This window comes from Chelmon rostratus, chromosome 6, assembly GCF_017976325.1.
Source record: "Chelmon rostratus isolate fCheRos1 chromosome 6, fCheRos1.pri, whole genome shotgun sequence".
Lineage (NCBI taxonomy): Eukaryota > Metazoa > Chordata > Actinopteri > Chaetodontiformes > Chaetodontidae > Chelmon > Chelmon rostratus.
The window spans coordinates 2,732,141-2,759,482 of NC_055663.1; the positions used below are offsets into that span (position 1 = coordinate 2,732,141).

A 27,342-nucleotide genomic window follows, 5' to 3' on the forward strand; every position below is an offset into this window, starting at 1 on the left:
ACATCCATGTTGTGTTGTGTACTTTGCTGTTGTTGCAGTAGTTGTTACTGTGTGTACCAGCATTTGTTAATCAAACAGTATATTTCCACAGTGGGCTTCAACTATTTTGTCCATCCTTTTGAAGTTTTATTTCTTCATTACTTTCTCTTTACATTTTTGAAACTGTGTAACTTTACTGGAATTTTATTTCCTAAGGAGCTTTCTCTACTACTAGATTTTATAATGCAGTCAAACGATCAGTATTCTATGATTTGTCCAGTACAGTCATCTTAATTTTGCAGCAGTCTGTGCACTGTAATTTTATCTGAAGCCCAATTTTAAACTTTAAACTGTATGCCTATATTTCTTAGTAATCTTATGCTGTAACCTTGCCCTATTTACAACACTGCCGTCCTCTGAACACATAGGGGTGCCAGAGAGCCTTCACTGTGGCCAAGCTGACACACTGGCGCCACAACGAGCAGTAATAGAGGACATCGTGTTATGGTTGTGAAATCTTTGTCCTCCGAGCCACACACTGACACTGTTTTATTTTGTTTCAGGCTGGAGCAGGAGAGGGGCGGTGCTGATCACCTGGTGGAGAGCGCAGAGACGCACCTGTCCCCAGTTGGCTCATCACCGGCCCTTTATAAGCAGCCTCCGCTCTGGTCTCGCTGCTGGATTGTTTCCCTGTGTCAGTGCCTCTCTAGTTGCGTTCTCGTGATCGCCTGTCTCTCGCCTCACTCCTCTCGTCTAGAAGTTTTTCCACGTTGTGAGTTTTGCTTTGTGTATTTTTCTCGTTATTTGTTAGCGCAAGTTTTTTCTCGTATCGGTCGTTCTTATTTTATCCCTTAATTTGTCACTTTATTATTGCTTGAGCTTTCTGTTGGTACTTCGCCCCCTGTGGCCTCTCTTAGTTGTACTTATTTTTTTGGAAAGAAAATTTTGCTATTTTCCTGTTGGAAATAAATTTTGTCCTCGTCTCTGCATCTGGGTCCTGGCCTCGCTCTTTGTGGTCGTAACACATTAGTGTGTGAATGTGAATGTGTGAATGATGAGTGGGATAAAGCAGAGCTGAAGAGGGTAAACTCATTCACACCAGTGAAACACTGAAAACAGAACCACAATGTTTAATTTCAATTTTATTTATATAGCACTGAATCACAATAGAAGTTGTCTTAGGACACTTTCGATAAAGAGCAGGTCAGGACCATATTCTTTAATCTATAGAGACCCAACAATCGATGAGCCCCACGAGCAAGCATTTGGTGGCAGTGGCGAGGACAAACTTCCTTTTAAGAGGCAGAAACCTTAAGTAGTACGAGGCTCTGGGTGGGCGACCGGTTGGTTAGGCTGTTTGTAAACTGTGTGCATACTCACGTGCAAAGAAATAAAAAAGGCCACCATATAAACAGAATGTATACAAAGTGTACACTTTAATTTTGGACAGTGATGTTTATCAGCCAGGTCCTGCTGAGCAGTGGTGTGATGAAGGTGTAGGAAGAACTCCGCTGATACAAGCTTGAGTTAAAGAGAACTTAATTAACAAGTAGTATCAGATAAGATGCCGGCCGTCTGAGAGAGTTTCAGGGTCAGATCAGAAAACTCTGCCGTTAACATACAGACAATACAATATATAGCATAAGAAATTGTCTTACTCCACCCATATCTTCCCGAACTCAAAAACATGATCATGTTCTCCGAATTGTCTTACTGAAGAATGTTTTCCTCAGCTGTCACCCATTATACCTGTCCATATATGTCCACATCTATTGGGGATTTACGTCCAGATGTGTACATTACCACCTCTGGATGCCTTCTTGTTGGTCTGCTCTGCGTGATCTCACACACCACGACTGAGAGTGGCCTGCATTTTTTTTTTTTTAACTTTATTGCCTTAATGCAAAAAACAGGCAATTAACATAATGAAAACAAAATTCATCTTGAGATTGGGCTTCATTTGTCATATAAAAATAACAATACAAGAAGAGCACACATTTAGTTATTTCAATACATATCTACAGTATTACAAAAATGGTACAAAAAAAAAATGACAAAAAACAAAATATTGGTATGGGTGTCCTAACCAAGATAGTCAATGAGTGGTGCCCATCTTCGTAAAAAAGTAGGCATTTTTAACTGTAACTGAGCAGTCATAGACTCCATCATGTAGACATGCCTTACTTTTTTCCCAAAATATATGAGTGTGGTCACCAACCATACCACAGTTCCTCCAGCATTTATTGCTGGTATTAATTTTGGAGACAAACGTTTTTAAGGGTGTCCTAAAGAATCTTGTTTTGACCTTCCAGTCAAATTCGTGGCCTGCATTTTAAACATCAGTTTACCTCTCATCATGCTCAGTGACATATGTTTGATATTTGATTCATCTGATCATATACCTCAACAGTAACCTTTTTTGTATGAATGATCTCTTATAACATGTTCTGAAGCAGGCAGTGTGAAATTTACATTCCTGTGAGCAAGTTAAAATTCCCGTCATGCTTTAAATGATTGGTCCTGCTGCAAAATGTGGGGGAGAGAAAGGACACTGAAGACAAGGTGTGGCGGATGCAGCCAGAAGGACTTTATTTACTGAGCAGCATGTGGGGTAGGTTTTCCTACACACATAGATGAAAAGAAACCAGAGAGCTGGGTACTTGATCATCCATTTTAATTGTCATGTCATGCTTTAATAAACTTGCCTGTTTAAACACCCTACTTAGTCTGTGGCATAAACTGCCTATTAACTGATGTTAGTGTTAGTGTTAGTTTTTTTTTCACTCAGATTTTCCCGTAGAAATAATAGACAACCTGCAACTTACAGAACATACAAGTTAAATTATAGCATCTCCACCTTCCTGTCCCATTATCTCTGGTCTTTGATGAGCACAGAAGCAAAGCTAGAATGCTTTAAATGCTACAAGGCCTCAACCTTTTGTAGGAAATGCATTCAGTCAATTAAGTAAGCACACAGCTTCCTAGTGTGACCTTTGAGCCACTAGAAGAGGTATGATAAAAATGTTGATTTCTTTTTTCACAGATGGAGCTGGCAACAACAGACTGGTAGAAGATCTCCAACATTTTGCTGCACACGTTGAAGGATCTCAGTTTCCTCAGGAAGACATCACAGTTTCACCTCAACTGACAATTCCAGTGACGTACAGCGGTTATTTACCATGAATAGACTCACTGTCATATTTTGGTCTGAAGTTATTTATGTGCATATATTTTGAAATGCCTCCCCTGCCTTAGGTCAAAGATTGTAAAAATACCTGCCAGTTTGGGAATGTCCATGCGTCCCGCACTAAACTGAATACAGATGTATGAGCTGAGTGACATAATATGGGATGAATTACACATCCAGCAAAACATCACATCCCCCATGCATGATCCTCACATGTCTAAAATAAAGGCTGACATGGCATGGAAGACAAACTCACACAAGCAAAACAGTGCTCTCTAGTCCATCATTTCCATATCTTTTTGTCTATGTAATGTTTAGTCTTCTGACTTGTCATGCACAAAGAGGTGAGGGGAATTGGATGTGTGCAGTCAGTGGGAATTAGCTGTAGCCACCTACAGATTAGGTTTGGAGTGCTCTGGGTGCTTGGCATGGTGGCAGAGTGGGAAGAGAACGGAAGACAATATTAATTTGAACTCTGGTGTTCATGTGACACTGGCCACAGAGATGTATGAAGCTGAGCAGTACCAACTGTCTGAAATGATCAGGTTTACACAGTTTACAGCCCAAATCCATTTGCATTTCATTTTAAGTATTTGTCAGTGTTTTGTAGTTTTTGAGGTTAGAAATGAAGCGTGATGAAGGCAGAAATGCAGGTCATGGGCTCAGTTCCTCAGACAGACAGACAGGAGACTATGAGTGCAGTCCATTAGGCAACAAAACCTGTGGAAGTTTTCTGGAGCAAGGCAGCTCTTAATGCTTTACTGGAGCCGGTATGGGAGCCAGTTTGGTTGGTTACCAGACAGAGCGTCGATAGGGATGGGAGCACACTGGACTTTTCGTTGGCGGATTTGGATTTGACGTTGTCGTACAGCTGCACAGGCTCAGTCGGTGTGCAGAGGTGTGAGGCGGGGACCCTCCTGACCATCACATGGTTCACCGATGAGCCGCTGAGCCCTCGCGCTCGGTGCTGTTCGGTGTTTGGTTGCTGGACGCTGGGAGCACAGCAGCCAGCTGCCTGCAGCGCTGCACACCTCCTGCACGCAGCCAGTGTGTGTGGAGCCAAGAGACGGATCTCCCAGGATGAAAAATTCAGAGCGCTCTTCTAGAGGGATCATATGAAGAAAATGTTTCGCAAATGTTTTTCCTTTCTTTTCAAATGATTTTCGACCAAACCCCCTGAGTCGCTTGGAGGTATATAACTTGCAAGTTTGCAACATGATTTGGTTTTTCTTGTTATGCTGCCTTCTGACGCCGGCTGATGGACACCAAACACAGGGAGGACTGCCTTTCTTCCACGGGCATGTTTTTGAGAACTCCCCGACAGCCTCTAAAGTGAACGGACTGAGCATTCCGATGAAGCGCATCAACGCGCAAAAATGGTGCCCAGTCTTTGGGATGCACTTCAAACTGTATGGAAATGGAAGCGAAGATTTCCGCACCTTCGCCCACCACAAGCGGGGAAATCTATTGCTAAAAACTTGCAGGGTTTTAGACAGAGAGGCTCGATCACAATATCTGCTGAGTGTGGGTATGTGTTGCCAGACCTGCGTATCGGAGTCTGCCGTCTTCGATGTTGCGTCGGTAAAAGTGGACGTTTTGGACACCAACGATCACGAACCGACTTTTCGCAGTGCAGACACCGTTCACATAACTTTAGATGACACCACCGCTCTCCGTAGTGTGGTTTACAGGCTGGAAGCTGTCGACGCAGACAGTGGCAACAACGCAGAGATAACATACATTTCCATCCCCAAAAATGGCAGTTTCTATGTTGTCCCGAAAACAGGCGAAGTTTTGCTCCTTGACTCCATTCTGGGGCTCCCATCTGAAGTCAAATTTTGTGTTTTTGCCAGAGACCACGGATGGCCTCCTCTGACCAGTAAAGGTGTAGTGGTGACTATTGCGCCACGGCAGTGGACAACGCGTCCCGCTGAAATGGCAGAGTCAAGAAGGACAGGTCGGGCGCCGAGGGCATTACTTGACAATGGATCTCTGGTTTCCCTCAGCGTGTCTGAAGATGCCAGCATCGGCTCAGTCATAACCAGCCTGAATCCCACCAGGTTTCAGTCAGCCGAATACGAGCTGATTTATCCGGTGCCAGAGAGCTCACCGGTCACCGTGGGGCGTGACAGTGGGGATATCACCATAACCAGGAGGCTGGATAGGGAGACAGAGCCTTCCCTGGAGCTCACTGTAAAGATTCAGGATAAACGAGGTGGGTAGAACATTGCACTTTAGTCTCTGTTAATGGAATGCTCGACATTACATGCACATGTTAAAACTGGGCTGCCATCTGGACACCCTGCCCTTCCTTTGCAGAGCCCTTCAGTCAAATCCATACAGGCCTGTCAGCGTAGCTGCAAAATTGTCTAATTCCACAGGTGTGCCTCATTATCATTACCATCACTACTCACACACCTGAAATATGAGTTTCACATTCACTTCATTTTTTGATTTCAGATCTAATCTTTGTATAGTACAAACGACTCTCTCTCTCTCTCTCTCTCTCTCTCTCTCTCTCTCTCTCTCTCTCTCATCTACTGGCATTACCCTGCAAATCCTCCTCTCATTCAGTGTCTAGTCTCACAAATTTGAACAGTCAGTCAACATCTCAAATTCTTAGAGGAAATGTGAAGCTTAGTTTTGTTTTGCTCCTCTGAAATCTAGATTTAAGACAACAACAACAACAAAAACATGAAGAATCAGAATGATTTGCTTTGTAACTGAGCTACACATCGTACAGGAAACAGTGCGCACTGTTTTTATTTGAGTTGCCTGCTGCTGTTACATTGCACAGCGTGTTCAAGAGTGAAATTGCATTCCTGATTGGGACATATTCTTATGAAGGGATCTCTGCAGGTTTTTCTGAGAGAGAAAAAAATATTCAGATGATATTTTTTAACAGAGCTGTACTATCCAAACAGATATTCAGATTCCTTCCTCCGTTTTTACCTCTCTCACCTGCGAAAACTTCCTGTCTTGATCAAAGGCATGGCATTTCCTTTAACCCGTGACAGCTTCCCAGACAGACCCTGACAGGGGTATGGGTGGCCAGGCTTTTATTCTGTTTGTCTCATACTTTATCGCTGCATGTATGTCACTCTGAGTGAATGAGTCCATTTTAGATGTTTTAGTTTTTTTTTATTGTTGGAAATATAACCTTATCTCACACATGAATTTGTTTCCTACCGTTGTATATGGGTCTGCTGGGGTGTTGCAATAGATTTGTTGTATGTCTAACAGCGAGCAACTTCCTAGACCTGTTACAGAAGAAGAAAAGAACAGGCGAGATGCTGTTCATTTGTACACCTGTCTTTGTAGTAGTTTATTTGTATGCAAGTGTGGAACCGCACAGTCATATCATAGTTGACCCCAGGTGCAATAACAATAGTTTTAATATGGGCTCATATGTTGCATCGTCTCAGCGTACTGTACCACAGTGAACTCTAGCACAGAGCTGCTGAATGTCAAGCAGAAAACACTGTCAGGCAGCAGTGTACCTGCACGTCAAATACTATTCAAGCCAGCAGCACTTAGTGCTATCTGCAGACATTTTTATCACATCATCATACATCACATACAAAGGGTGGACAAAATAATAGTCACAGTCTAGCACAATCCAGGGCCACACCATGACAAACTGTGTCCTCAAAAACCTGTAGTGCAGTTGAAATAACACTTTTCAGAGACAGTTACAAAGGTACATTCACACCTGTATCTTTGTAAAAGTACAGGTAGTTATTATTAGTGTAGGAATCCTGTTCAGCTGTTGAGTATTCCTTTCATTTTGTCCACACTTTGTGCACGGTGAGCCTGTCACTCATTCTGTTGACATAGCAATACTGAAGACCCCGTTCTTCTACAATAACACTAATATTGCTGCTTCCCATACTGTTATTACAACTACAAGTACTATCACCATTATTACTATAAAACCATCTCCTTTAGCCTGTGTGTGAAAGTTTACCTCAGTCATTGGTTTTCTTTTGACAGGCATCGCTACTCAATGCTTGCTCTGCTGGATAATTCCAAGAATACAAACGTTCAGTACAGTTTGTGTGAAAAAGAGTACCTGTGGATTAAGTGCATAGTGAATGTGTTCATTAAATGGCTAATTTTGACATGAATATGTTGAAATTATTTACCCTAACTCTTATATCTGGTGCTGCTGTTATCCAGATAGTGATCATTTAATGAAATCATGCAACATGTTGACACATACAGTACGACTGCTCAGTGTGAACAATGTCAATGTTCAACCAGTTTCTGAAGTAATATTGTTATATCACATATCACCTTACCATCATGGTGCTGTGATGCATTACACCACTTTTCGATGACACCCCCAAAAGTAGGATTTACAAACAATTTCACTTTTGTTTCTTTTCTCTTAATTAGATTTGCTCAAAATTTTCTTTAACATATCAAGAAAATTATCTTGTATAGGTCATAATCAGAGTACAGTATATGTATGGAACATTCATTTTAGATAGTTGTAGCTATTTAGAGATCTTTATAAGACTGTTTTGAGGTTTGAGATCTAATTAGGATTTGAATTCATGCATTATACAGGATTTCACCCAGACAAGCGTTGACACTGTTCCTCCCATTCTGATGCATCAGATTTAGTAGTATCACCTTGTTTTGTGTCAGGCCTCATGAAAGTGTTCTTTTCTCCATGGCAAGATCTACTGCTATTGTTGGTGAAATATTTACCTTCTTAACCAAAAATCCCTAAAGGCAACAATGAAGTGATATTTAGTCTGGCTTAGCCTACGTGTGTCATTCCAACAGTATAAGAAGAAAAGAAGGTAAAAGCAATGACTCACAGAAATGGTTTTGTGGTTATGTGTGTTGTTTTGAGGTGAGGGAGTGAGGGACCTCAACAGCTCTTCCTGTAAAGGGTTCTGCTGGTCCACAGAGGTCAGTTTAGATTTGTATTAGTGGGGAATTTTTCCTTTTAATTGTCCCATCCAGACAATCTTTTTCTTTGCACCTGACTAGGAATCAGTTTTTTGATGGGTCAGGAGGAGTACTAAACAAGTGCTGCAGTCCTTTGCAAGTTGGAATGGGGGCTATTTGAGTGGTTTCTCCATCTTCTATCTATGGGCAGGGTGGTATTCAGCTTGTCTTCCTCTCCTCTCAGCCTGTTTTTTCAGGGAACTGTCTTCTGCTTCCTCTCTCTCTCCATCCTTCATCCTCCCTCTTCCTGTCTCTGTCTCATTTTACGCCATGCTGTCTTTAATCCAATTTCCCCTTTCATACTTGCTTTTCGCACCATTATATTTGCATATTTCCCTTGTGATGTGAAATGAATTGAGAAAAGGCCCAATCTCCTTTTTTTGTAATTTGTGACTGTAGGGCTGTTGTTGTTGTTTAAGTAGAAAACAATTTCACAAAAAGCTGTCTGCATTTATTCAATCTAGCAATAAAAACGCCTATGTTGATTTTGCTTTTTTTGCAAGCATGTTTGTGGTTGCATGTGCATACACATGATTTTTTTCATGCACATGTCTAATCGTGTACATTTATTTGAGTTTTATTCTGTTGCTGTGTTAAATATTATGTTTGTTCTTTCAGAAACCCTGCAGCAGAGATTTTCAGATGTGCTGATTCTCTCTACATGCTGTGAAGCTGTAACATGCCTGCAGCACTTGATTTCCTTTCTTTGGTCTCTTGGATATCAAATGAACGTGTCCAAGCAACACCCCTGCAGGTCTCTCTTCTCTATAGTCTTAGCATGTATCTGATGCCATGTAGGCGGGAAGGGAAGTGTTGCCACAGTTTTTTAAAGACAGAATTAAGCAAAGAAAACAAGAGTGAGGAGAAGAAGGAAATCTGTCCCATACATGTAGAAGAGATATTTAAACTCAAAGAAGGGACACAGAAAGGTCAGGGTATGCTCTAATGTTTGGGACATGATCAACAAGGGTGGCTTTGAGATCAAAAAAGTGTGGCAAGGTGGGAAAGGATGGAGGCACAGAAAGATGGAAGGAGTGTGTAAAGGCATGCCTATGTGAGATTTCTGTGAGAGTTTTTCTTTTGTTTCCCCTGCATGCCTTTAAACTTTTCTGAAGATAAGTAAAGGGCAGCCACATCAGAGGCAAGGAGTTGTATACTGCTGATGAGGTCAGCTTGGTGAAATATAATTGTCAGAGGGCTAGAGGGCAGAAGAGAGAAACTGCTGGGGTGACAGGAGGGGAATGAGGTGTGCATGTACTCTAGCCTGTAGTGCAGAGTAGATGACTGCAGGGCACTGGGAGATGGGAAAAAGATAGTATTGTACAGCTGTAAAAGGGCAATGTGTGCTTGTATTTGTCTGAAGATTGTTTGTGGGGAAAATGGAGGGAAGATGGACAGAAAGAGAATTAAATGCAAATTAAATGACAAAAGAAGTTGTTTGTCACTGCCCGTCAATGCAAAGTCAGATGTTTTGGTGTCACAAGCCACACTTTCTGACTGCCGAGTCATAATTCCCTAACCTATAGGTCTCTGTCACTTAAATGTAAACATATGCTCTTATTGGCCATTTGCTGGAACAACTGATGTTGTCCTTTCCAGAGACTGCTGTAGGTCATGTCTCATCTGCTTCATAAAGTCAGTTTCGACCCTGACACCAGATCAGATTTGTGAATCCCTACCAGGACAACAAGAGGGAGGAAAGAAGATATCTGTTCACTGATGTCAGATCAGGTTAAGTTATAAAAAACCTAATTACAGAGCTGAGTATGCACTGAGTATGTATTTCCTGAAGTTTGTGGTGTGAGGCGTATTGCGAGATGTGAATGCTGCATAAGGACAGTCACGGCAACAGGGAGTTTTTATCTGGCCACAGGTCTGCATTATTGATGTCCATTACCACAGACATTGTCAGCTCACATTGCACGGAGGCATTCGCTGTCAGGCAAATGTCTCACTGACCTCCAGCAGCACAGATTGCCAGAATGCGTCTGTGCAACCTGGTGTTTACCTGTGTGATAAATGAGCCTAACTTGGATGTTGTACAAGGAGACTGTCACCAGGGAAATGGTTTCGTTTTATTAAATGTAATCTTTGATGTGCTGACACCAGCTGTGTAGGAGACAAAGCTTTGAGTTCTGTTGATGTAATTTCATTTTCTGCTATTGTATTTACATTCGAGATGATTCGTAATGAACACAGTAACAGTTTATTTCACTGGTTGAATGTCCCTTCCGCACTTGCCATCTTCCTTTTCCATTTAAAACTTTTTTTTTGCTCTACTTTTGCATGCTGGCCAGCGTCTCTGTGGCAAGCCCCTCTGTGGCATTTTCCCATATAGCTGAATTGATTTTGTGCTATTGATTAACCAGGAGCTATTTTGCTCCCAGTCACAAAACATCACTTCAAACAACAATTTATATATCACAGAATAGGCTCTGGCAGATTGTTACAAACTGGAGGAGAGGTAGGTGTGTGATTGGGTCAAAAGGCTGATAGAACTGAGACTCTCTAATGAATCGGCCTTTCAGACAAGCCTGCCTTTGAGCAAGGGAAAATTGGTCCTAGTGCAGGGATATGTCATGGGAATTCAATGCTTGAACTTATTTATCTATTTGGTCTTGAATTTCTCAACTTTTTTACCCAAAGGTCCAATTAAATGAGCAAAACAATGGTTGCAGCTCCACTCCCGGTGGCCCAAGGAAGCACTGATAAACACGCAGGACACAGACGAGTTTAGTTGCTTTGCATCAATTTTCATGTGAGTGTGGCTTTTGTTGAAAAGATGAAAATGACAGACATACAAAAAGTGATGGTGGCATGAAGAAAAATACTTTTTCTTTACCGTTTTAGTCGGATTAGACAGTCTTTCAAAAAGACTGTAGAAGGCAAGGGAATTGCAGCTCGCATTAGAAAATGTCTTTGAAGATGATGACTGTTTACAGTGGCAGATGTCTCTGATGTAGAGTAAATGCAGTGCCTCTCAAGACTGATGAGCACCCAGGAGAGAGCATGCCGGGCTGTTAAATGGATATTTTTAAATGTGACTTTGTGAGTGAGTTTGCGTGAGAGAGAATGGCAGATATATAGAGAGGATCTAAACACCACAAAGGAGGATACACAAAATACCATTTTTGTTCTTGTGATCTGGCTTGAACAGTCTGTTATATGCTATTGTTCTGTTCTTACAATCTGTATTGGGACATTTCTGTTATGGCCCATGTGCCTGTGTGCGCAGTGGAGCATGTGTGTGAGGTTTTTTCTTTTTTTCTTTTGCTCTAAGCTCAGTGGAACCAGTGAACGTGCATGGCTTTCTTTCTATCTTCCTCTCTGCCTCGACAGTGTAGGGCTTAATTCTGTGGACTAATCAGACCATATGGTCCCTACGGTCTTATGATGTGCTAAGAAGGCTGGGATAGGGATGCTGCTGTGTTGTTAGTAGTTTCAGCCTTTCACAGACATGCGCCACTGCCACACATTAAGGACCAAGAACTGGAAATGAGTGCACAGTTTAGCCCTTATAACCTCTTTTACTCCAAATGAAAACAAGAAAGAGACTTTTAAAAATGTGGATGAAAAAAGTACGAGTTATCGACTCGCAAGTTATCGACTTATAATTACTGCTGCCCTTTCTGTCCTGACACCGCAGCTACTTTTTAATCAGAAATTATTTGTCTGAATGTTCGTTACCTTTGTTTTGATGAATGAATGTATGAGGAATTACTGTGACTTTTAGACACTAAATTGAAAATCTGTCCCTAAATGTTTGGTTTGCCCCATGACTAACAATACACTGTAAGTTACTAATCAGTAAGTCAGCTTGTCTTAATATTTGGAGTATATTGAGTGTGAAATCACCTTATATTTAAAAGCAAATCCTATGGATGGAGCATTACTTTTTTAAAATATTAATATGAGATCATGTTCATCCAGTGTGACTGTGTGAATGTTATCACAGATTGGACATTAAAGTTGAGCTCTTTGACACATATGTGAGACATAATCATAGATTTCCAGTTAGTGTAACTCTGATAGTGGATATTGTGATAAATCGTGGTGAGGTGGGTGAGTGTAACGTGGTTTCTCTCAAACACAGTGGCTGATAAACGCTGATCCTGTTTAATCTTGCTGGCCTACTGTTAATGATGGGAGATGATGGTCCACACAGGACAGACTGCTCACTGGATTAGATATCTAAATGAGAACTTTATCCTCATCCTCTCTTCCTATTCCCCCATTACCAATAAGCCAGACTGCAGTCACATGCTGAGTTACAGTCTAATACGAGTGATAGTGTAGTCTGTAGCATCGTTTGTGCATGTGTATGTGCAATGCAGACAGTGGACATTCTGGTGTCAGTGATAGATTAATGCTGTTTCACCCATACACTGTGACTTGTTTTCTTATTAAACCTGTGCAGCCCCCTTTATGGCTACTGCCTGGCCCTGGTCTTGCTGTATATGTGTCTGTGTGTATTGGCAGCTCTGACTGTGCATGGGCTGTGTGTCTATGTTTGTTTGCCTTTATACATGTTTCTATTGAAAGATATAGAAAGGGTTATCAACCACATCAATCACCAACTCAGAGTGAAAATGGAGAGATGGATGAAGGATGCACAGATAGATGGATGTCACCAAGGGGAGCAGAATTTGGAGAAAAGGAGAGGGGAAGACAGGGGAAAATGGATGAATAGATGGAGCAGTCTGGGCTGGCTTTGATTGAGCTGGGTTGTGTAGTTTATATCCCTTAGAGATCAGGCTGGGCAGCATTGCTCAGCAGCTTCCTCCCCCTGTAGCTTGAACTGAGCGTGATAATAAGAAACCGCAAACGGGACAAATTGAATTAATACTTTGACACACCATAAAAGCCCTTAGTATAATGCGTTTTAAAATCCTATAATGAGCAGAGAGCTAAAATAATTCCAAACTCCAGTGGAGAAAATAGCCCTCTAACAGATCTTGGGACTTGCTGACACGGCCACGGTTTTTGTCATTTAGTGTGACATAAGGTGCTCTGTCAAAATGTTACTAAATCCTTACTTCGTGGCATATAGAAGTCTGCAGTGAATAAGCCATTCAAATTCCAACAATATATGCAGGAGACCATCAAAGTGCTCCCTCGTCACTCTACATTAACAGCCCATTCAGTGATAGACAGTGGTAGAAGTTGGACCCTATCATGCTTGAAGCCACAAATACACACACACACTCATAAATGTATGTATACACGCAGATGTATGCTTTTGTATGTGCACATGCAGAAACACACTGTTTTCTGCCCTTATGTGCTCTCAGCTCTCCATCAATGGAGTTATACAGTCATAAAGCTGAAATTACCTGTCGTCATCAAACAAGGAAGGGAGAGGAGAGCTGTGTGACTAACGCTAACAGGCAGTGCTGATACAGACGAATGACCAAATGAAAGTCTCCGGTATGAACAGTGTCCCTTTCTGGCTGTAAAGAAAGAGAGCAACATTTCAATCACTCTTTTCTCTTCTCTTCTGGACCTTTGTGAACATCAAACCCAACCCTGCTCACCATTTCTTGAGGAATATAGTTATTTGTTTTTCTGAAGCTACAATAAGATTCTTGGAAATCCTTACGTTTTCCACTTAATCCCAGGAAAGAGTGAGCTGAGGGATGAGGGGTGCACAGAAACATCTGCTTCCTTCTGGAAACACACAACAACAACATTACGTTCCACACTGCCATCACATCCATGCATGCAATTTCACACCCGTGAAGCAAACAAAAACACATGAATGCACAAGCAAGATGCAATTCAATAAAACTTACTCTGATACCAACAAACAGACACTAGTGCGGACAATACTGAACACACAAATGCACACACATGCATGTATATAAATTGAGAAAATGTGCACAGACGTTTCCAGCTCCAGGCAGCAAAATGAAAGCCCAGAATGAGGTGCAATCCGGACAGGCAGAGGCCAAACAACAACTGATATATGTATACCTTTAAAGGATAGCTTTCGTTTTTTACAACCTGGACTTTATTTGTAGCATTAATTACGACCATTTAGACACCCAGACAACTTTGGTGGCATTTGGAGTCGTTTTGAAGAAATTAGCCCCAGAGGAGCGGCGCATATATCCGTATAATGCGAGTTATCGGGGCACCCGTGCGTAGCCTCTATTAACGCATAATCTGCGGCGAAACTCGTTCATATTCCAATATTTTGTTATGATATGCTGGTGCTATTCCCCTCTGAGCCCATGGTGGCATGTTATCAACATCCAGTGTCTGTAGACAACTACTTCTGACGTGGATGACGTCATTTTCGAGCGCCACGCGCTGCGAGCAGCCAGCCACAACATGGCTAACTCTGCGGCGGTCGGCTAGTTTAGCTGTAGTTCGCAACTGTTATTTTTCACAAAATGGATGAATATTTTTCCGACTCTGAGGTGGTGGACGATGACTTTGCTTACGATGGACGTCCTTACCGTTTTCAGCTAGAATACACGGACGAGGAGCCCGTTGAAAGGAGGACGCGGAGGCAGAGAGAGGAACAGCTAGCCAAACAACAACAAACGGCTGTGCGTCCAGGAGTAGACGGTAACTGGTGATGTTCTTGTGGACAATGTTCATCGATGACAACTGAGGAGGAATGACTCTGTTGCTCAGAGTGGGACTTGCGGCCAGGAGATACGCATCTGGATGTGTCAATAAATGTCTGTATCACAACACTGGAGGATTTCCACGCAATGATAAACCGGGCTGTGGTGGAGACGTTTTTTCGTGTCCCTAAAGTGAACTGGAAGACCCAGCCAAAGCCTGCAGGACCAAATGGGCAATTTTCGATTGAGTAAGTAGCTTACACACATGTATAGGTTGTTTATTTGCCTTGGTTTTGTTTGCCAGAAGTTTATCATTGCGCGGAAATCCTCAAGTGTTGTGATACAGACATTTATTGACACATCCAGACGCGTATCTCGTGGCCGCAAGTCCCACTCTGAGCAACAGAGTCATTCCTCCTCAGTTGTCATCGATGAACATTGTCCACAAGAACACCACCAGTTGCCGTCTACTCGTGGACGCACAGCCGTTTGTTGTTGTTTGACCAGCTGTTCCTCTCTCTGCCTCCGCGTCCTCCTTTCAACGAGCTCCTCGTCCGTGTACTCTGGCTCAAAACGGTAAGGACGTCCATCGTAAACAAAGTCATCGTCCACCACCTCAGAGTCGGAAAAATATTCATCCATTTTGTGAAAAATAACAGTCGCAAACTACAGCTAAACTAGCCGACCGCCGCAGAGTTAGCCGTGTTGTGGCTGGTTGCTCGCAGCGCGTGGCGCTCGAAAATGACGTCATCCATGTCAGAAGTAGTTGTCTACAGACACTGGATGTTGATAACATGCCACCACGGGCTCAGAGGGGAATAGCACCAGCATATCATAACAAAATATTGGAATATGAACGAGTTTCGCCGCAGATTATGCGTTGATAGAGGCTACGCACGGGTGCCCCGATAACTCGCATTATACGGATATACGCGCCGCTCCTCTGGGGCTAATTTCTTCAAAACGACTCCAAATGCCACCAAAGTTGTCTGGGTGTCTAAATGGTCGTAATTAATGCTACAAATAAAGTCCAGGTTGTAAAAAACGAAAGTTATCCTTTAAGGATACTGAGAGATTTCAATGGAATATTCCATCCTGCAGTGCCATTTAGATTAATTTGCCTTCCCACTTTTACAAATGCCTAGTCCCTGCAGTGAACTGTTTGACTGGGCATGCATGTGTGCCATTGCACATCCATGTCATTTATGGGTGGGTAAGTGCACCATGCACTCTGCTGTTCACAGCCAGATGCAGTTGTGTACGATATCAACAATAATTGTGAAGATACAATACTACTACAATACAATACAGTGAACCCTCATTTATCGCGGGGGTTACATTCCAAAAAGAACCCGTGATAGGCGAACTGCGTGAAGTAGTCAGCTTTATTTTTTACAGTTATTGTTAAATACTGAACTACGTATACAATGAAACCAACGACCAAAACCTGTTTTCAGGCCCAAGCATTAAAAAAATAAAAATAAAAACATAAACGATTTCAACAAATAACTATTATTATTACAGTATTTGGAAATACTGTAAAATAATATTTTTCATAGTCAGTACGAGGTTGGACACATTGTGACTCACACGTAATTCACCGTTCCTCTAACGTCTTTTTCTGCTGAAGGCTGTGGTGCAGTTGTCTTTTTCCGAGAGAAGAACATAGTTATGGGTAATTGTTGGCACTCTTTTTTCTTCTGGACAAGATTTTTTTTATAAACAGACATGCCACCTTCGATTATATTTGAGAACTGTGATGAACGACAGTGGTCGCATTCTTGCGCCGCACGCTGAAGTTCCGAGGCCATTCTTACCATGGTTGCCAAGCGACCAAGTGTTAACACGTGTCAACACGTGTCCCCTCTTCTTCCCCTTGTCCCTCATCCTCGCTTGGTGGCTTTGTCATCTCTGCCTGATCTTCATCAGTCAGTGGATGTATGTGTGCATCAATGACGCACCTGAGGGCGCATCCTCAGGCGCCTTTGCTGGTGCAGAATGTTTCATTGACATTGTGGGGTTTGTCATGGAGAAAATTTGCAAATGTAAATTTGGCAAGCTGTACAGAGACGAGGCACGGAGACTGTTTACGTTGGTCAGTCCCTTAGCCAATCAGGATGCAGAACACAATGCACTGTTTAAAAAAAAAAGCATAAAAAAAACTGCATTAAAAAAATCTGCGAAACAGTGAAGCCGCGAAAGGTGAACCGCGTTATAGCGAGGGTTCACTGTACTATGAAAATGTAAAACATGTCTGCACAGTTTTTACCCTACTTTAATTTGAGATGAAGCACTTGTACTTCAATTTCATTTTTAAATATCCTTCAAAAACTCTGCTTGTTATTTATTTCGCCCATGAAAGGCTCAGAGGAAACAGACCTGGAGAGAGGAGAGGAGAGCTCATGTAGCTGAATTCCTGTTGAATTCCTGTTATGTTGCCTTCCAATCAGTGTTTAGCCTTAAGATCTTATTCTTACACAACAAATGGGCTGTTTGGAAGCTTTTAACTACAAATCTACAGTGATCTACTTACGACTTGTTGTCTTAAATTTCAAAAGTTTTGATTAGACTGTTTCAAAGTCTAGAAAAGAGACAAAAGGGAATCAAGCATTTACAGTCAGTGCCTCAAAAACCTAATTATCTTGCATCAACAGTTCTCATTGTCATTGTCCTCATCATGCTGCCAGACTAATATTGATTGTTGGCAGCACTGGGTCCTGTTGACTTTAGCATTTGCTGAAATGGTGATTGCATGGACTGTTTTTATATGTATTGGTCTCTGTTACTGGCTCGGTTACATGGCAGCAGTAATGCAGTTGTTGTACCGGTCCGTCGTGGTAAAGAAGGAGCTGAGCTGAAAGGCAAAGCTGTCGATTTACCAGTCAATCTACGTTCCTACCCTCACCTATGGTCATGAACTTTGGGCCATGACCGAAAGAACGAGATCTTGGATAAAAGCAGCTGAAATGAGTTTCCTCCTCAGGGTGGCAGAGCGCCCCTTTAGAGATAGGGTGAGGAGCTCTGTCACTCGGGAGGAGCTCAGAGTAGAGCCGCTGCTCCTCCATGTCGAGAGGAGCCAGCTGAGGTGGCTTGGACATCTATATTTGATGCCTCCTGGACGCCTTCCTGGGAGGGTCTGGGTCTTTCCGGGCATGCCGCACTGGGAAGAGGCCCCGGGGAACACCCAGGACACGCTGGAGGGACTGTGTCACTCACCTGGCCTGGGAACGCCACGGGGTCCCCCCGGAAGAGCTGGAGGAAGTGTCTGGGGAGAGGGAAGTCTGGGCATCCCTGCTTAGACTGCTGTCCCCAGCAGCAGTCTAAGCAGGGGAAGAAGAAGATGGATGGATGGATGGATTGATGGTGTCTGTTTTGTGGGTCTTGATGGGAAAGTGTAGGTTGTACTGTTGGTATTGCTGATGGTTTGTTAACAGTTGTGTTGTTCAACTTGAATCAATTAAATGAACAGTCCAACATTTGGGGAAAATTAATATGGTAACACTTTCTTTAAAGACCACATCTAAAGTTAGTTATGCAGGCATTCATAGTGATTTATAATGCCTTATGACTACACTCATAAACACACATAATGCTTTCTGATGTACTAAATAAAATGTTCATGAAACATCATAGATGTAAGGGATAATGCCCGACGAGGTGTCCATTATCAGAAATGAATGGACGACGCGGCGGCGTGAACCGTCCGACGCGAAGCATTACATTGTTGGTTGGTGTTATGTTTTTTCATGCATTTAAAAGAATCTATGAGGCATTATACGTGACTATTATGTAAGACATCATAATGCAGAGAACTACAAGTTATTTTTTTTGCTTTTGGAATGGAACCAGTGTTTTCCCCCAAGCAGCAACCTCTATCAAAAAGTGCTAGTGAGGAGATACCAAAAGCTTGGCCACTTAAGGGCGAGTCAGTCCCTATAGACCATAATAAGATGCCCAACTTTACAGCACAACTAAATAATGCTCTGTATAGTCCTCAAAGATTCCCATGATGGAATTTAAGTTTTTCTGCCAGCAATCCCACAATGCAGTGTGTCAGAGGCAAGTGTCTGAAACCCTGTTTAAGTGCTCACTAGAGTAAACTACTTTAGTGTGTGCCATGTAGAGAGGGATGGATGACAGAGGGAGTTTGGACACAGCTTATTTGTGACCCCTGCTGCATAAAAATGAAATAAAATAAAAGCGTGTAGCAGAATTAGTTTTTTCCTCCAGAATGGAGACAACTGAATTAAAAAGTATATGAAGTAGCGAAAGGCTCTATTCACCCCTGGTACACACACACTAATTTGTCCTCTTCTTAGGAATGTCTGTGTTTGCTGACTGTAATGGATCGACACCTCTGTGACCTCGGAGGATTAACACCTTGAGTTTACAAATAGGCTGTATTCGAAACTGCCAACTACACTGTTTTTGATATTAGTATGCAGTGTGAGTGTTAAATTAATTAATTTTGCAGAATGTAGGCCAGGCTTAGCTGGTTTCTGGTATTGGAAAGCGGTAATAAACCAGAAAATCGCTAATGAAAAACAACCACTAATATGTAGCATCCCCTTATGCTCTAAAAGAGTTCAATAACATTGATCAAAAATTCAGTGTAATGACAGAAAAACAGCTGTATGAAAGTTAAAAATATCTTTCAGTTGTTTGCCCCCCTTCTCTACCATTGTTGCCGAAGTCTGCTGTGTTGGCTATAGTGTTCTGTGTGTGACTGTGACCGGTCGGTGGGGTCTGCAACCTGATTCGCAAGGTAGCTAGCTAGTTACTCCGGCAGGTGCGTCTGGAGTTTCTCAACTTTGAAAACATTGGAGGACTTTTTCTGCACTAAATTTTTTGTAAAACTGGCAATATTCAATTTCTACACAATTATTTTTTTCCACTCAAAGTGAATTTAGTGATGTAATAACATATGCAAATTGTTAAAAAAAATAGCTAGTTGCTGTGAGTGCGCCAGCGCTTTGCATGTTGGACACAGTAGGCAAGATCGACTGGTCCAATTCATACTGGAGATTATTGCAGTACAGCATTCAGGCATTTTTACTGCAGATTTTGTTTTTGTCTGCACTACAGTTGAACTACATTCTACATTTTGGCCAAGTCAGTTTGTAATGCTGGTATAATTTGCGGTTTTGAATACAGCCACACATGCATAGTATTATTAACACTGAGACATCACTATTTTTACTCAAGTAAAATATATAGGTACTCCTTCAACCATTGTCTTAAGCAAGCAATAATATGGTTGTTATGAGTGTTGTTATGGTTCGGTCAAGGAGAGCCAGGACCCAGATGCAGAGTAAAGAATCTGATTTTCAACAAAATGAAGCAAAAAAACACCGTGAGGGGAAAAACACTAGCGAGCTAGGATTAAACAACTGAAAATCACTGTAACGGGAAAAGTAACAAAGAAACACAAAGTCACCTCAAAGGGGAATACTCACTAAGAAAAAATTTGTCCATGAGCGAAACCCAAACTGGCTAGGTAACTAAAGAACTTAAACAATTTACACTGAGGAAACAAGAGACACAACAGGCAGGAGATCAGCTCGTGACCAATCAGAATTGGAGCAAAGGGAATCATCTGGCACAGAGGTGAGTTTGGAGGTGGCTTAAGTAGCAGAATCCAAACAGGTGAGACTAATCCACCCTGCTGCCGAGGAGATCCCCCCCCCCCCCCTGCTCAGCCTGCAACAGAGGGAGAGAGAGAAAACAGAGGAGAGGAGGGAAGCACAGGCAGGGCGAGAGACAAGCACTACAGAATAATGACAGGAATTGAGACCACAACCGTACCCTCCCCCTGAGGAATGCCACCTGGCATTCTATGTGTTTCTCCTGGGTTCTGGTCGAAGAAATCGTGCAGCAGTTGTGGAATCGAGACCACAACAAGTGTTTCGTCTACAACTCTTAAATTACAAATCTTGCATCTTTAGCTACAAATTAAAATAGTTAAGTTTAATTAGATTGTAAGAAGATTTCATCATTAATGTGAAATAACTGGCAAATTCAAGAGTAAACTGATTTATCTGTGGTCAAGTTATGGAAGACCTCTCTGATCTGCTTCCATTGCTGTCAGAACAAAGCTTTGTCTCTATATTCATCCACATGCTCTTATTAGCATCAGATACTTCGCAATATTGGCTCTGTCGACAACACTAGATATTTCTCCACTGATGCAAATGTTGCATTTTATAACAGGAAGTGACACAGCAGGAGGGCACAATATTTGCTACTACATCTATGTGGAATTTTGTAATGTAAAGTGCTGCTATATCTATACATATCTTACTGTGGTCGCCAAAGTCGATGTGGGATGAGGTGCAACAAAGTAACCTTTGTCAAAAGATAAATGTCACAAGAGTTAAGCAGCCAAGTATAAATGAAGCGTAGTGTTTGGACCTTTGTGTGTCAGTGTGTGTGTGTATTTTTATAATACTGTGGTCTTTGTGTGTTGGTCTTTGCCATATGGCAAACTAAGAGCAAGCAACATTTCGATAGATGGAAATCAGAACTGGAAATCAGTACATGTGATATTTTGATCACACTGTACACTGCGGTGCACCCATATTAAAGATCAGCAAGGAGGAGGTGTAGCTGCCCATTCTCACCAGCTGGGGTCTGCCTGTCAGAAATTGAATATCCAGCTGCAGATGGAGGTCTCCAGTCCAATATCAGCAGACTTAGAGACAGGTTTTGAGGGAATGATGGCGCTGAATGCCAAACTGAAATCAATGACAAGCATTCTTACATAAGTATTCTGTTTGTCCAGGTGGGTAAGCACAATTGTGCGTGCTGACTCACAGGGCTCACTGGGGCTCTTAATCATTGCTAATGTTATTTATTTATTTATTTATATTGATTGATTTAAAATGAGCCTACTCTCGTCTGTCACTGCTCTCACTGTGCGCAGGCTGGCAGGCAGGATAACTTATTTCTTTACAGTTATTTGGCGTAATCATGTCAAATTTGGAGAAGTGACTGGATATCCCAGACCTGAGAGAGACGTAGCTGTCGACAGATTCTGGTTTACCGCTGTTATTTTGTACTGATGGATAAAAGGCCCTGCAGCAGCTGATTTTGGCGTTCACCGCATACATTAAAAAATCTGTTTCCATTTTTGTCTCCACTTTTGTCTGCCTCTTTTCTTTGTAGCTGGGGACATGTCATTTTCTGTCCACATGTCAAGTAATGTCCGGAAAATGCTTCATATTTTGCCACTCAAATCAGCTGGGGATTTGTTATTGAGCCTGGTATATTAATGGATTGCTCCTTTAGTCAATGACTGTTAGGAACACCTGAGCAGGCGGTCGTCTATCAAGAAATAAACACTGCTGAATTTTGGCAATTGACCAATCAGAATTGAGTATTTAAGAGTGCGTGTTCTAAACAGTGTTGGGATGCTGCTGGCACTAAATGTAAAGTTTTATGCACTCCTCTTGTAGAGTTCACTGTTTTTGTATTATGAATACATACAGTAAATAAGTACACAGTGAAGTGCTTAAAATCCTTATAAACATCATATTTTCTCCAAAATATACTTCATGGCTAAGCATTTAGATCATGCTCAACAATATTTTATACAGTAAGTGACAAGTGTAATAGCTTGCCCTTTACAGCTGCATGATGCAACATTTTTAAGCTATCTTTAAAGTCCATGGGGTCAGTGCTTAAGAACCATCAAACATATTTTTTGTAGAATATTCCTTCTTTGTTTTTTTGCATTTTGTTAGTTGTTGATACTAGAGACAGACTGGTAACGTGGAGAGACAGAGAGATGACATACTGAAAATTTGAAATCGAAGTGGAACGTTGCGATTTCACCACATCGATGCCCAAGTTTTCTTGTAAAACACTGACTGTCTGAGACGTCTTGCAAGTATTAGGGTAGCTGTTCTTACTGGGATTTAAGTCTTGGATGGAGACTCAGGAGAGCAGCACAAGTGACACTTAGCAAATATGGGTATAGGTGGAGGTATAGTGGTGCTACATCTTTTTCTCATTCACGCTTCAACTTTATAGTGTGAATGTGTGTGTGTGTGTTTTTTTTTTTTTTTTGTCTTTTTTAGCCAATAACTAACAGCCAGTTTTGTTTGTTTGTTTTTTTGAAATAAAAAAAAACACTTATTGATTGCTTATTGATTGCAGAGGTTATGGCTCATAATTTGCTCACAGAGCAAAGTCAGCGCATTAATTATTCAATGCGTGCTACTGTGTGTAAAAAACTAAAACTAAAGTTTTGGTCTTAGATGTACTAACAAAGGAAGAGATCTTTTCTCCTTTGCTCCCCATAGCCAATTGTACATTTTGATACGTGTTGGATTGTGCAATATGTGCATTTGTCTATATTTATTATTATTTTGTATCTATTTCTATCTCACAGCTGTAACAGTACAAAAGTTGGTGAGTCGCTGTGAGGGATGTGAGTCCTCAGTTTGGACCAAAGTTCACAGGACTCTGTCAGTCTTAACAACACTACAGTGCTGTTGATTGTGATGTGTTCATCTTTCGGATTCAGCACTAGTCACCCTGATGGCCACTTGCTGTTAGCTCCATTTATCTTGAAGTAAGTGGTAAATTCTCTTGGAAAATTCAAAGCAAATCATTTCCACACAAGTCAGAGTCTCAACTTACAGTTTGCTCCCTCTAGTGTGTCTTGGTGGCGACTTTGAAAATTATTGTTCCTTTGAAAGTATGAAGCATTAAAATGTGTTATGTTTGGGAACCTTAGTAAACAGACGCTCATATTTTTGTACATGTCTATAGTCACATATGTGCCTTATTATTTCTTTCCATTACTTGCAAATGTAAGCTACAGAGGTATCCAGAGATTTGCTTGCAGATATTGTTGCTAAAAGACCTCTTTTGTGCATTTTCTGCAGAGATGCAGATTTGGAGAGAAAAATATGCAAGTCTACCTTTTGTAATTGTTCGGGGATGAAAATGCCTGCGTGTGTGCTTACACGGTTAGGTTGCCAGCCTGTCTGAGCTGCAGAGTCTAGTGTGCTGCTGGGATCACTGAATTAATAGATCTTTGTCCCCAGTGCTTGGTGTGCTGATCTCCCGCTGATGCCTCCTTAACACGGTAAACACTTTAATGTAACTTATTACTCCCCCATGAGCTGATTTCCACTTGCCACTTACTCATAAAAGCACCCTTGAAGTTCCACGTCTTGCATGGGCCATTGACATTTTTGCTTGCAGTTTGTTTAATTCCACACGTAATATTTGTATCTTAATCTCTCACCAGATGTAGGAGGAACAAGGGAGCCATAAAAAGACCCTCTGATAGTAATTGCAATGTATGTTCTATCTTAATTTTCTCCTGTTGTGGTCTGTCCTCTGCTGCTGTATATTTTCTCTCCAAACTTGGATTCGCCCAGCATCTATTGTTGTGTTTCGCTTGTGTTCGTGTTTCTGTAATGTTGTTTTACGTTTTCTGTTAAGCATCACACAATATTCCTTCTTCCACGATGCCTACCTCTTCCTCCTCTTTGCCTCTTTCTCCCTCTGTAGATATTTGTGTTTGTCTCCCCTTCACTCTGTTTCCTCTCATCTCCTTCCTACACACACTCAGCGTTCTTGTACTGTGGACAGTATACATGTGCAGAGAAGCACTTGAGACAGCTATTTTTTTTTCACACCGGCAAGCCACTTAGCAGCTTTATATAGTAACTACCTGAGGAGAGGATTAACAGCAGGAAACATCAACATAATGGCTTGCAGTGATGGAGAGCGCATGCTCATGCACACACATGTGCACACACATACAAACCCACCACACTTGTAGTCAGTGAACCTTGGCCAACCACACAGTGTACCCCCGTCATCCACCTTTTTACAAAACATTATTATGTTAGTCATTCGGCAGCAGCTGTTATCCTTATGAGATCGTGGTGTACAGTACAGCTTAAGTTAGCAACTTTCATCAGACTGAGTAAGCTCAAAGCATATTTGACTTTGAAAATCCAGCGGGGCCTGTGAGCCTCTGCCTTGCCCAGTTATTTGACCTTAGTCTCAGTCAGGTGATGCAGGTTGTGTCTGTACTCATGGGGCATCACTCCCAGCCACGCTGTACTTATCGCACTAGATCAGAGAGAAATTGCACATTTGCAGCCCCAGAAGATATGGCCTGCACTGTTGCCCGTGCACACAAGCTAACCTCACAAACACACACACACACACACACACACACACACACACACACACTAGAGGTCTTCATTTATCATTCTGGAGCTGATATGCTCTAATTATCTGCCTTGCCTCTAATTAGTCTCTCTGTAACAAGCTAATTAGATGAAGCCTTGTAAAATCATCACAACCATGGCCACAGACACATAGTTGGGAATGACAACAACAAGCAATAGCCAAGAAATGTGTCTTGCATAGCTTCCACAAAGATTTGATGACTTAATGTTAAGTGGGGGAGCTCTGATTTCTTCTTGATTATTTAAACCCCTCTACGTTACAAAACAATCTTTATCCTTTCTCATAATTTATGAGGAGAGGATCGTTACATTTCATAGAGCAGGATGATGTGGTTTAAACTGCAAAAACTACAGCTGTCAGCATTTTAGGAGAGAGCATCTGAATATTGATTAGTTTCTCTGTCCCCACTATATAGTGGCAACGTGAACTATCATCAGATCTGAAACGCAGTTTTTCTCTCCTCCGAAAAACTTTATAGCCTGAACAGAATGCTAAATTAATCCTCCCCTCTAGCTTCTTCTTCCCTCTAACAATCCTTTTAGGAGCTGTCACACACTTTATAGCTTTGTGTTTCAGTTGTGTACACTCCAGAGCTAATCTGGAGTGCAAAGCATATTTTCCATCAAAATGCACCTTAACTGTAAGCCTATAAAAAATAATTAGAAATTGTGATCTGGGCATCTGTTTTCTGCTTTCCAATTAATTTGAGCGAACACTTATTATAGCAACACAGTTTGAGGACACAATTTCCTGTATGCACGTACCACTCATTACCAATGAATATTGGTAATAATTTTGATCGACATTATCTTAAAAAATATAAGTGAAACCAGCAGAGTAGAGCTGTTTTGTAAAGCTTTTTTGGAAGCTCATCTGTTGAGTCATCCTTTCACTTACTGAGGTGAAAGCCATGCTTTTGTCTTGGATTAAAAAGTACAAATATGGCCTGTGGTCGCACATGAGAGCTTTTATGTAATGGGATTTGAAATCGGTTATACTTGCAGGCCTTAGGTAACTGTGCACTGGTGTGTGAGAGCAAGAGAGAAACAGGAAGACAGGAAGAGACATGGTAACGTCAGCTAAGTTGAGTGTGCAAGTATGTGTCTGTGACAGGACGACTTGCCTAGACATCAAAACTTTCTGATTGTGTTCATATCTATATGTCTTGGCAGGGTATTCTTCTTTAGAGTGAGGCAGATAGCTTCTGTGGACCACAGCCTACCAAACTCATTGACAGCTCTTCTGACATTACTTCATGCCATGTTGACATGAGATCACAGCCAATATTGGTGGAAATAGTGTCTAAGCTGATAACGCTGAGACTTACTCCACTCTGCAGAAATATATTCTATACAAAAAGTGCCCTAGATTGAGCCTGTGACAGTGTTTCAGCAGAAATGGTCTCCAGATTGAGTCATTGTATTTAATGTGGGTAATGATCCCTTACTATCAGTTCCAACAAAGGCATGTCACCGACCTGTCATAGAGACTGCATTTGCACACCATTTCTCCCTGGGCGCTGCTGTGCTCTCTTGTTGTCTGCCCTGGCTCGGGGTTAGTGAGTTGGTAATTGGATTCCTGGAATCTTCTTATTCACTCCAGTGATGCAGTGTGCAGGCGACAAAATGCCTGCAGTCATGAGGAATCATCCCTAGGCTCCTGTGGAAAGATCAAGGTAGCCTTTGGTGTTTTGTTTGTGAGTCAGAAGCTCTGTCAAAAATAGACTATGCAGTTTTAACACACATTTGCACTTTCAGTTCCTGGTTGATTTATTTATATTTTTTTAATACAGTAAAATGTTTTATTAACCAGACAATCGGATCTTAATTTCTAAGTCTCCTGGTCAGGCCTCCCACCGATGGATTGTGCTGCTAGCATAATCTGTTTTATTTTTAGCATGGAGCTCGCCACCACCAGCACCACCAAGTGGGAGGAAACCATGGCTAACTAACATGCTTACTCAAGGTTGATCCATTGCAGCAGGTCCAGTCCTTGTGCCTGTAAGTCTCGTTCTGTTTGTCTTTCCACTGTGGGCTCACGTTGAGGCCTCTTGTAGGTAAGTCTTGCCCTGTGTCACCAAAAACAGAACCATTTTACCCCTATTTTGACTCCTATTACTGGCCATTGCCGTCTCTTGCTCCCAAACAACCACCTGACCCACAAGACCCACAAGATCAGAGCTGGAAGGGAGACTATCCATCCTGTATCAAATTAGACATGAAAGGTGGATCCTTGACTCTTTGGTCACCACAGGCCCCGCTGTCACCCCACTGTCGCTGCTGCCCAGTCTGCAAACCACTGGACTCAGCTGAGCGATAAGTTTCAGGCTTTGGTTAGCTTCACTGCTGGCCAGAAGGAGCTATGGATCTCAGTCTATAAGGGTAGACATGGTCAAACCTTATTGGCTACAGTTGTCCAAAT

General features: G+C 41.9%; 1 protein-coding gene across 1 annotated transcript in view; it reads left to right on the forward strand.

Annotated features, from left to right (window-relative positions):
- The first annotated feature begins 4,381 nt into the window (after nt 1–4,381).
- LOC121608314 (neural-cadherin-like) overlaps nt 4,382–27,342 on the forward strand; it is a 72,594-nt gene continuing 49,633 nt past the window's right edge. The window contains exon 1 of the mRNA XM_041939555.1: nt 4,382–5,381. Coding sequence (XP_041795489.1) covers nt 4,382–5,381 — 1,000 coding nt within the window. The remainder of the gene's footprint in view (nt 5,382–27,342) is intronic.